Source organism: Rhinopithecus bieti, unplaced genomic scaffold (assembly GCF_001698545.2).
Source record: "Rhinopithecus bieti isolate Rb0 unplaced genomic scaffold, ASM169854v2 scaffold_12653, whole genome shotgun sequence".
Lineage (NCBI taxonomy): Eukaryota > Metazoa > Chordata > Mammalia > Primates > Cercopithecidae > Rhinopithecus > Rhinopithecus bieti.
In genome coordinates, this window is record NW_016807437.1 from 2,057,804 (window position 1) to 2,070,058 (window position 12,255).

Here is a 12,255-nt window from a genome sequence, read left to right on the forward strand (position 1 = left end):
AAAAAAAAAGGAAGAAAGAATGCAGAAAAGAAATTCAGCTATTTTCAAATTGCTTTTATTCTGACAGTAGTTTGTTTAATAATTTTGCCCTAATGTCTTGAAATAACAGAGGATTACCTGGGGTTTCTCTCAACATGACTGGAACATTGAGTTTAAAAGGATATTTTTATACTGATGCTGCATAAAGATAATTTCAAGCCTATTGTCACTAGGATTTTCCACTTTTATTCATTCTCTCAATAAACAATAATTGGATGCCAGGTACATGAAGATGCAAAGGGTTTTAGTGGGGGATGAATACTGGTAAAGAAAGTCTACAGTTCTCCCATTTAGTAGAGTGTCACCCAAATAAATCATGACCTTACAGATTGCAGAATAAGTGCTGTAACAGGAGCTTCACCCCAAGGAGCCCAGAGTCAGGAGGAGCTGCAAGCACTAGTGCCGGTTGACCCATGAGAGGCGGTAAATCAGTGTGTTCACGTGTGACAACATCTAGCCTTCCTTCCTAATGATGCTTGATAGAAACCCACAGCGTCTGATGTAATGAACCCTAATGAGGATTCAGAATAATCTCCTTATGCTCTATGTGGGTCAACAGAATAAATGTTTATGTCATTTTAATTTCTGATCTGTGGTTCACACAAGACCTTATAGAAATACAAAAACCAGGAGGGATTTTCTCTTAGGAAATTATTTTAGTCTCTTTTAGGTTCTATAAGAGACAGAAAATGAAAATAGCTAAAATAAGATTCAAGGGTAAGATGATGATTGCCAGCTACACTGAAACAGCAAATTATTATTTTTAAAACAATATGGTCCAACACATTTTTTTTCTGTTAATTTTTAAACCCACAAGAATTTTAAGGGAAATCAAATGCATATAGTTCTGACTCATTTACACCCATGACTCATCAATATGTTGTTTTAAACAAATCATTGAATGTCCAAGAATTCTTCTTGTTAAATGATGAGAGGCGCAGCATTTAACAGCCAGAATCTTAACTTATACAAACTTGAGTTTAACCAGATATGTTGAACCTGCAGTGCCAAGCAAATCCCAAAGTGGTGGAGATAGGCTCTTGTGCAACTTTTAAACATGACTTGGGTTTATTCCAGGATAACGCAAACATGCCAGAGCTAATCAGGTCCCACTCAATTCAAGAATACGACAAAGCTCCAACATTATCTATTTAAAAACCCCAATAAAATGAAATTTCATTTCTACCAGTTCAGTTTCTTCACATCTAATGTTTTATTCTTGGCTTTCTGGCCTAGAGCTGATGGGAATTCTGCAGAGCTATCCATTTTCAGAAAGAAACAGTTTTAAAAAGTTTCCGTGACTGAGAAGACACAGCTAAGAATGGTAAGAGGTATTTTCAAGGGTTCTGCCTTTAGCAGACAGTAACCTGCCTGTGGTGTGCATGTGTGTATGTGACAAACGAATAGGAAAAATGAGAACCTTAGTTAAGTTGAGGCACAAAGAAGCCCGAGTTTCTCACAGCCAGACCAAACAGGAGTTGGCCAGAGGCCCTGGTTTTCAGGAGCAATTTGGCTTTGACATCACCATTCTATAAGCTATAAAAACATTTGGAAAAACAAACAAGCAAGACCAGAAAATTCACAGACAAACAAAAAGTTGAATTCCTCCAAAGAGAATGTTACAATACCATGAGGTGACAGGGGAAAAACATTCCTCAAGGGCATCAAGCTCCTAAGCACTTAATTCCTCAAGATTTTTGGTATAGACAAATCTCATGACTGGGGAGAACACAATGAGCCTGTTTCATGTCCACTTCAGTCTTTAGAATTAAGTAGTCATTACTCAGGCAGTCCACCAAGGCCTTCATAAAACTCCAACTTAAGAGCAGAGTTCAGTTTTTAGAAGAAAACTACCCTGAGCAGAGGGAAATGTTTAAATCTGGCCAGGAAGGACTTCTTCCCTCCATTAACTGGGAGATCTTTCAAGTCCCACCTCCTGCTTGAACTGCAAGAGTTGGTTGAGTGTTCTTAGACTTGGATGCCTAGCTTCTGTGTGAACACCTAGCAGAAAAGCTGAGCATGTTATTCTCTACTTCCCCCTTCCCTCTGACTCTCCCATTGCCAAGGTGGCTGGTAGGAGCTTCACAACCTAACTTTGACTTCTTGGTATGTATTACCCTGAGATAAAACCTTTTTTTTTTTTTTTTTTGAGGCGGAGTCTTGCTCTGTCACCCAGGCTGGAGTGCAGTGGCACGATCTCAGCTCACTCCAAGCTCCGTTTCCCGGGTTCATGCCATTCTCCTGCCTCAGCCTCCTGAGTAGCTGGGACTACAGGCGCCCACCAGCACGCCCGGCTAATTTTCTGTATTTTTAGTAGGCACAGGGTTTCATCGTGTTAGCCAGGATGGTCTCAATCTCCTGACCTCAAGATCCACCCGCCTCAGCCTCCCAAAGTGGTGGGATTACAGGCATGAGCCACCGCGCCCGGCCCGAGATGCAACGTTTATTGCAGTCTTGCCTTTCTTTTAACCAAGTGCTAGAATTCCAAAAAACTCACTTGAAAAGGATGGCTTCCCTTAAGTGGGCAATATTTATAATTATAATCACTAGGGGTTTGAAATTTATTCTAACAATAGGGTTTCTGAACCAATACACAGATAATGGAACACATTAATAACTAGGAAGAGAGGCAGTAATTCATGCCTGCCATTCTGTACCCACATGCTAAATGAAAGCCTGCCAGAGAGCACCATCCAACCTTCTGCGTATCTTTGCACCTATTGTTATACCTGTTCACTGAGCTCTGGGTTGCAAGGTGAGATGACGAACATGTTCAAACCTTAAGTCATTATCTAATCCCAACCTCCTCCTGCTGCATTTTATTGGTAAAGGGTGATCATCCATCCAGCTGCTCCAGTCACATCCCTTTCTCTCACTGCCATCATTCAACTGGTCAACCAAGTCCTACTAATTTATCATTTGTTTATCTGTCCCCTACTCTTCCTCGCTATTTCCACTGGCTTAGTTCATGACCTCTCCATCTCCTCCCCAGATACTGTACTGAAATACCTGCTAACTAGTCTCCTTGCCTGTAGGATAGTCCCTCATGAATTTCTCCTCTGTTCTGCCTCCCAAGTTAGCTTCCTAAATATGTGCCTTGGAAACAATGAAATCACACTCATAATTTCAAGAAAACATTGGTGAATATTATTATAACCTGGGAGGGTAACAAGTATTTCTAAGCAGGACAGAAAACCTAGAAGGCATAAATATGGTCACTTAAAAACATCTTCTATAAAATAAAGAATAAAGATTAAAAACAACTGGAGAAAATATCTGTGACATATATATGTGGGGGACATGCTAATTTACTTAATAAAAGAATTTTTACAACTCACTAAGAAAACAACCTAACTATAAATCTGAAATAACATCTTGAGTCCATCCCTTGGCCACACTAGGAGAGGAAAAACTAATGTAAATAATTATAAAGCTGTGAAGGCACAAAGTGTCCTAAAAAGATTAGGTATAAGAAAAATGGTTAGGTATCACCATTAACAAACCGCTTCAAATGCTCTGCCTGGATTCAATTACACGACATATCGACACTGCGATCCTTTAAGCAGTTGAAAAATGCCTCTGGTCTCTTGTTTTTGCCTTCAGAACACAGTGGAGCATATTTGCACAGAACAAATAATTCCCCGTCAAACTGGAAGGGCCTCTTTGCTTGATAATTGATGTTTCAGCTTTGAGCCAGAAGGTTCAAGTCTTTCTGAAGAACATTTCTGAGTTCACGCAGCACTAAACCCTATTACTCCATTATTCCATACCAGCCTTGGCTGGGAGGCCAGAACAATGCCCATGAGGTGAAACTGACTGGCTTTTCCATGTTGACCTGAACTAAGTGATCAAATTATGTCCCCCGACAAGAAGGCAAAGTATCCACAGAGTGCATAACACTAGCATTGCTGACATACCTGCCAAAGACACTAACTATACCTAGGCATGTGGTCATCCAGAAGGAACGTGTCACGATCCTAAAGGCAAGTAGTAAAGACAATTCACCTTTCAAATGAAACTGAGGTGAGATCTACTGCACCCACGGGAAGAGATATAAGATAAATTTTGTTACAAAACCAAGTAATTCAAAGCGCGGATACAGCCTTTTATGTGAATCTGCAACATGGGCCAACCATCTGAGACCACAAAGGTATCCTAGGCAAAAGCCCTACACAGTATTAGTGTCCATCTGCAAAAAATGGAATTTAAAAAATAGAGCTAGTATTAGTAGCCAGAATGCAATCATGAATCAATCTGGGGGACACACAGGAGGTTAAACCTAACCAAACAGTATTGGAAATTAGAAAATTTAACAAATTATTTTCCAGTCTTTAAAATGTAGGGCGGCATTGAGGAACCCACACGTCAGAAGACCACTATCATAAGACAGACGGCTAGTGTCTGAATATATTACTTTTTGTTGTTCTAAATTGTCTTAACTTTGTGAGCACTTACTCATAATTTATCAAGAATTATGATATAGATATGAATTCAATTTTCAAAAAAAGACAGTTGGATTTTAAAATTTCTTGCTAGTGTAATGAATCTGTAGAAATTCAAACTTTGACCAATGGTTTCTCAAAATCGATTTGATTCTATCATTTGCCTCTGCTAAAATTAATAAAATATTCTCCCAATAAATCAAGGCTTACAAAGCAACTATTCATTATTCCTGGCTGAAATGGGCTCAGCAACTTCTGGAAATGAGTGTCACGCATGAAGATATATAATGCGATCACTCAGATGGCTTGCACACTGGCAAGGGGCAGCCAGTCTAGAACTCCACAACCTACATGAGGACAAAACCTCCCTAGAGAGAACCAAACCCCATCACTAGGCCACCTTCCGTTTTCTGAAGAAATAGGGTTGTAACTTATCTAGTGAGTGCCAGGACATGCTGTGATGTTGCTATTGCTTGAAGGGTATTATAGAGAGACAGAGAGAAACTGTAGGTCAGAGGGATAGAATAAACATTACTAAAGCAACATAGAGTGACCTCAGCTTTGTCTCGGGTAGACCTAGGAGGGCCTCATCTGAGGCCAATAGGTTGTATGCTAAATTAACAAACAAAAAGCCAACAGCACAAAACCCACTTGAAACTAATACGATTCTTCCCTCAGGCCCCCGTTTTTAAACAAACAAACTTTGAGATAAATAAATAAGTGGAAACTCACTCTGGGAAGCATAATGCCCCTCTGCAGCTTTGTCTTCGTGCCCTTCATATTCCCTGCTGGAGAGCTGCCTGTTGGCAGTCTCTAGTCGATCTATGAACAGAGAGGAAATGATTACAAAGAAATGTATATGGATTGAAGTCATCATCTAACCAAGAAATGAAATAGGTGCCAAGAGCTGGGGAGGAAGGGATGCTCATGCAGGAGCTCAAAACTGAACAACTTGGGGACAGACAGTAACTATGTCCCAAAATATCAAAAGAAAAGGCTTCAGATGCCACACTGTGTCTTTATGCGATCTAAAGACAAATAACATGCACCAGCAGCATGCAGCTAGGGACAGGTGCTGAGAAAAACCACCTCACTGCCTTCAAGGCCAGCAAACCTGATTTGAAGTGTTCACAAAGACAGTCTCCTTGGCCTCAAACCCACCCCTAGTCTAATCTTGATCATCAGCTATATATTTTAGCCAGTGACAGCTCTCTGTATCTCAGAATCAAAGAAATAAAAATAACAAATAACAAAAAAAGTCAAAATGACCTAATGTACAAAGACTGTACACAGCAAATTCTATGTTTGCTCAAACCACTTGGTAAATCTTTCATTATTCAATAAATAATACAACTCAACAAGTATTCACTGGATGCAGATGACACCCAATCCATAAGAGTTTGTAGCAAGAGAAAAGGTGGGATCTACTACTGGGTACTACCAGGACATGGAGTATTTTGACATATGAAGCAACTGAAAATGGCTTGGCTGAAGGTAAAGTAACATTTATAGGTTAACTCATTGTGCACATTGGAGATGGCCAAAATCCAACAGCAGGTGGCTCCTATCTTTCAGCGAGTTTATTGTCTACTTATTTCACAACTGTGGGGATTTTTTCCCCCAGAGGGAAAATATGTCTAGCTCTGTCTTCTATGGTCCACCTAGCAATAGTTAAGTGCTGCTTTTCAAAGCGTGCTACCAAATGACAGCCCCATGTGGAAAGGGTTGTGCGTTTAACATTGATCTTTTCAAACATTCAGATTCTCACAGCCATGAATCGCGGTTGAGTACTTTTAAAGCAAGAAGGAGCCACAAACAGAATCCTTTCCTTGCACAGACTCATGCATACAGGCTGTCACTTCCAAAGCTCGATGCTGCAATATACAACCCACAAGGCAGAAAAGAACAATTCTGCTTTTTGAGCACCTCCTCCCTTCCCCAAATGGTTGAAATATACAACAGGCAGAATAGCACCTGTGGCAAAGCATTCTGGCCTCAAAGTTGTGCTTTTAGCTACACAGGTAGTTTAGGTAGAGAGAACATGAATAAACATGCCTCGGAGGTCTCTGTTGAAATCGTGAAGTCTTCTAATCTCGCTTTCCAATTTGTTTCTCATCGCCTTGTCCAGTGACTCTCGCTTGGTGGTAGACTTGACCAGACTTTCATAGGCTTCCGAAATTCTCTGAAGTTCTTTTTCAAACTAAAAGAAAGAATTGGCATTAAAGTGGTACCTCTGACATTCATGCTGATGTCTTGGTAAAATGGATTCTTAGACATTGCAGTGTGAAGGCTGTATCTTCAATGCAGTCTTTCTGTATCTGAAGTTTCATATGTACCAAACTGTATAATCGATTTCACTCCCCCACCTGCTCTCTAAAGACTACATTAGGATCCTGTAAATTACAGGCTCACAAGTCTGGCCGTACTGTCTGATGTCACCTTGTAAAAGTCCCTCTGTACCAATATTAGAAAGGGGTAAATCAAAACATAACTTAAATCTCTTACACCTTTAATGGCAATTTATAGCTATTATGATTATTCCCAGTTAACCTCAGGAAAATATTAAAGCACAAAAAAACTAAAGGACTATAATTAGAACCTAAGTTCCAGACTCCAAGTACAGTGCACTTTCCAGAGACACTCCTATCTGTATGTCCCCAAAGGAACATAAAATCCACTGGAGGAAAGGTTTCATTACCTTGTATTTTTATTCCTTTGTCTATGAAATTATCTATATGGCAGAGTACTCACACCTGTAATCCCAGCACTTTGGGAGGCCGAGGTGGGTGGATCACCTGAGGTCAGGAGTTTGAGAACAGTCTGGCCAACATGGTGAAACCCCGCCTCTACTAAAAGTACAAATATTAGCCAGGCATGGTGGTGGGTACCTGTAACCGCAGCTACTTTACTTGGGAGGCTGAGGTGGGAGGATCGCTTGAGCCTGGGAGGCGAAGGTTGCAGTGAGCAAGATCACGTCACTGCTCTCCAGCCTGGGCAACAGAGTGAGATTCCATCTCACAAAAAAAAAAAAAAAAGAAAAAAAAGAAAAAAAAGGATTAATGGACATGTACCTAATCATAAACAAATATATCACAGAATCACAGAAAACCTCTTTATATTCAGGAATTGATAGCCAAGAAATTAAAACCATTTAAAAAAATATTTCACTAAATCAAAAACTAACTGGGGAAGCCTTTAATCTATGGCACATATAAATTGATAACAAGTAGCTCTATTCTAACAGGAGTTTGATATAACAGTGTGGTTTTGATGTCAATATCAGTAAATCCCATTGGATTGTTATGTAACATAAATGTAAGAGAAAGGGTAAAGACCAGGTGAGGGTGCCTACAAACATGGACGGATGCTTGATGAGATGCTGCTAAGGTCAGAATCAAAGGCAAAACTGATGGGGTTGAAAGCACTAGCGCCCTTCACTGGGTCCCAGATCAGAGCCATGTTTTCAGTGCTTCCATAGGGCAGCAATGGCACCAGGAGCCAGGGACCCGTTTTTCTGAGCCCCAACTGCCCAGATCAGAAAGTCCCTGCCAAGACTCCTACAAATAATATATATCCGAACAGATGTTCATTATTTGCTTACACGTCAGGTGTTTTTCCAGATGATAAGGATACAGAAATAAGGAAGGCAATTCCTGGTCTTTAGGAGCTAAGAGTCTTAAGTTGGCCTGTAACTATTTCAGAGAAATGGTAGTCCAGGGATGAGGGCAAGGTAGAAATGGCAGGAGGTAGGGCCAAAAGGAAGGACTTTAAATTATGGGCAGGCGAGGCTTAGTGGGGGTGAGAGGTACTGGGGAAGGAAGATTCTAACTCTGATCTCATCCAAGTTCTCATAGAGACAACACTAACAGATGGGGTTGGAGGGTGGGGGTTTGTGGGAAAGGAGGTAGAAGAGATATCCAGGTAAAAAGCAAATGTTAATAGCTCAATGACAGATGACAAGGGCCTGAACTATGACACTAAAAGGGCAAATTCCAAAAACACTAATGAATAGAATCAGCAGGTTTTGGTGACTGGGTGCAGACAGTAAGGAAGAAGGCAAGCAAATACAACATAAACATTCACAGCTTAGAAGATGGGGTAAGGAGACAATCAAGATAAATGATTATAAGAGAAATAAGCTCACTAAAGAAAGAAAACCAGTCTGGGTTTGGAGATACCATGTTTGAGGAACCTGCTGCACATATTGGTGAAGATTTCCAGTTAGGAGGTGAACATACAAGTCTAAAAGCCAGGAGAGTGGCTGGGGTGTCCTCAATGCACAGATGACAGATGACATCAGAAAGCAGAGACCACTCAGGGAGATAAACAGAAAATTAGAGGGCCAAAAAAGCATTCATGCCAAAGGAGGGGAGGGGCACCAGGGAAAAAGACCGAACCCAGTGGAGCCATAGGAGCCTAGAAGCCAAAAACTTAAAGGAATGAGAGATACTGTGGTCAGCACCCTCAGAGGTTATAGAGGAGCCAGGATATGGCTGAGAAGAGGCCGATGAACAGGCTGGAGGGCATGAGGGCTTCTGCTTAGCGGCAGCCAACTAGAGCTGAGCTGAGAAAACCAAGGCTCCTTTTGGTACCTACTTATGTTCCCAAAGGCCTCCTTATACCAGAGTTGGTTCTTCCCTGGTTCCCTCATTTCAACAAGGCCTTTCTGATTCGTCCACAGATATCATGAACCACTAGCAATGCAGCAGCACAGAGGACAGTATGTCCTAAATCCTGTTCATAGCCTCACCATGAATTATGATCCTGTCTTCAAATTTTATTTACCAAAGAGATGGCTCCCAGACACACTCACACTTCTTTGCTGATTTTATCTATAAAAGGTGGCCTTTGCTTTCAGACAGCTGGGCATGTCACAGGAACAGTCCCCATCAAGACCAAAGGGCATCTTCAAGTCACCAGGGAAGCTGAGAGTACCACACACTCTGAGGCATCCACGATGAGTGGTGTTCAGGCTTCCAGACCAGAACAACTAGCAATGCTTCCTTACCTACACCCACAGGGATCCTTCCCTTGGTCTGATTTTATAGTATTTTTTATCTGTTGTATTTCCCTCACTGGAATTCTAATCTGCATCTACACTTTGTGGCTCTGATTCGACTGCTAACTCCTTGAGGGTAGAATAGCTCTTACTGTCCTAGAACTCTGCCTTGCCCATGACAAAATACTGACTGATTAATTAATCTTTAAATGTGTAACTTCTACAGACAGACTTGGACACTGAATCATGCATTCTTTCCTTTTACTCAAAGAACTTCCCTCTGCATACTGTCAAAGGAAACTTCAGGATCCCTACCACGATATAGTTTACTATCTCAAATCCTAAAACAATCAAGACCTGACATATGGTTATGTGCTTAGAAGGGACCTAGAGAAAAAAACAAGGGTCTTAGTTCAGAACAAGGTAATTCCTATGAGAACTGATAGCTGTAATGGTAGAGAAAGACTAATCTCCTTTAGTGAGTGCTATGGATATGGTTTGTCCCCACCAAAATGCATGTTGAAATTTGACCCCCAGTGTGGTGACATTGGGAGGTGGGGCCTAGTGGGAAGTGTTTGGGTCATGGGGGCAGGTCCCTCATGAATGGCTTAGTGCCTTTCTTGCAGTAGTGAGATTAGACTGAATTTTACAGGAATAGATTAGTCCCCATGACAGCAGGTTGTTATGAGGAAGGATGTGCTCTTCAAGTTTTGCCTCTTTATACATGCCTGCTTCCCCTTTGACCTTCTGCCACGTTGTGACACAGCATAAAAGCCTTCGCTGGAAGCTAAGAAGATACCAGCATCATGCTTTTCAAACTTCCCAGCCTGCAGAATCATGAGCTAAATAAACCACTCCTCTTTATAAATTACCCAGTCTCAGATACTCGATTATAACAATACAAAATAGAATAAAAAAGTATGGTTGCAGAGGACAGAGTTATGAGTAAATATAGGAAGTTAAATATATGCAGGGTTTTTTGTTTTTTTGACAGTCTCACTCCATCACCTAGGCTGGAGTGCAGTGATATAATCTCGGCTCACTGCAAACTCCACCTCCTGGGTTCAAGTGATTCTCATGTCTCAGCCTCCAGGGCAGCTGGAATTACAGGGGGGCATCACCATGGTTGGCTAATTTTTGTATTTTCTTTTTTTTTTTTTTTAGTAGAGATGGGGTTTCACCATGTTAGCCAGGCTGGTCTTGAACTCCTGATCTCAAATGATCCGCCTGCCTTGGACTCCCAAAGTGCTGGGATTATAGGCATGAGCCACTGCACCCGGCTGAGATGCACATTTTGACTCAACATAAAGAAGTATTTCCTAAGTACATTTTCCAGAAGTGTAGTATACCCATTAGTGAGCTTCTCTTCTCTGGAAGCATTCAAGTAAAAGATGAACAACTCCTTTCAGAGAATGATGCAAGGATTACGAAGGAATGGGAAGTTGAAGTAGACTCATTTTAAGAATTTTAAGACTGAAGCTTTTTATTTCTGACTGTACACTCCTTCAGAGTAAAACCACACCTTCTTCTTTCTATTTCTCCATGTTCAGAACATCTTAAGCACCCTCTGATATTTGTTAAAGATACAGGAGGGTTAGATAGGATGGTTTGACACAAAAACTATCCAGACCAGCTCAGACTCTGAGTACAGTGCAGGAGGGGAATCTTGGTTTACCTTCCCAGCTCTCATTCTCCTTTTTGGCCTAGGTGTCAGGGAGCTCTTAGGCCAGGCCGTAAGAATCCCTGCAATCACAGAAATACACTCGATGTCCCAGAGACAGAACTACAAGCAGAGCAGAAAATAAGCAAATGGACAGAGAAGGCCCTGAGAAAATCTCAGCCATTCCAAGCTCCAGATACTGGTTTTTTCCCTGAGCACCTTCACGTGCAACACTCAGGGATGCGCAGGACCAAAGAAAGGCATGCTGTGCAAGCCATGGACTGCCCAATCAAAGCCACCTTTGTTTCACTCACAAAAGAGGGTCTTCACTAAAGCAAGCCTGGGGTAACTTAATGCTTGGCCCTCTCCCATCAAATGCCTGTCTATTCCTTGATGGCTTTCGAGGCCAACCCACTCAACAGCCCACAGTCTGGCCCTGGTAGAGACTCCATCGTTAATTAAGTTTCAGAGAAACTGGGAGGCAAAAAATGGGAAAAACATAACCAAAAGGAAAGACTGAAAACAACAGCTCTTTCTGGGGGTCCCTGACCATCATTCCAACATTAACAGTGATAATCACTACCTTGTGCCTCTTTGGAAACAGGGTCTTCATATCTAGGCTGGGATTTGACAGTCTCTGAATTTAATCATTCTCTTCTGCTGTGTTCCTGGCACAGTATGCATAGGCTAAACTCTGCAATTAAAAATTCATCTATTTTTAGTTCTGCCCTTACAATGCATCTCTGCAAGGGCCAAAACATTCTCAATGCTGCGAGGAACTCAGATGGGATCAAACTGTGGGCACAGCGGGGTCATATCCTACAACATCGTGCAGCAGTTTGACCCAAAACAGGGGTCACATCCATGCCAGGAGAACTGGCAGCTATCATCCCTGAGAAGCAAAGCTGTCACCTCATCTGACCACCCTCTCCCCAGACCTAAGGCTCAGGCAGCTGCTAAGAATGCTGAATGACAAAGCTGGGGATGAGGGAGGATCTGGGACTAGGGTGACCTTAGGAACGCAAGGCCCAATACGTCACGAAGTTCATGCAACTCTTGTGTCTCTTGATCCTCGTTGTCGAGAACAGCAATCCAACTTGTGATAAGCATGGCAA

The 12,255-nt window shown here is 41.7% G+C and overlaps 1 protein-coding gene across 1 annotated transcript in view; it reads right to left on the reverse strand.

Annotated features, from left to right (window-relative positions):
- Positions 1-12,255, reverse strand: part of AMOTL1 (angiomotin like 1) — a 178,329-nt gene that overhangs the window by 42,928 nt on the left and 123,146 nt on the right. Inside the window, 2 exon segments of the mRNA XM_017882014.1 lie at positions 5,214-5,303; positions 6,537-6,681. Coding sequence (XP_017737503.1) covers positions 5,214-5,303; positions 6,537-6,681 — 235 coding nt within the window.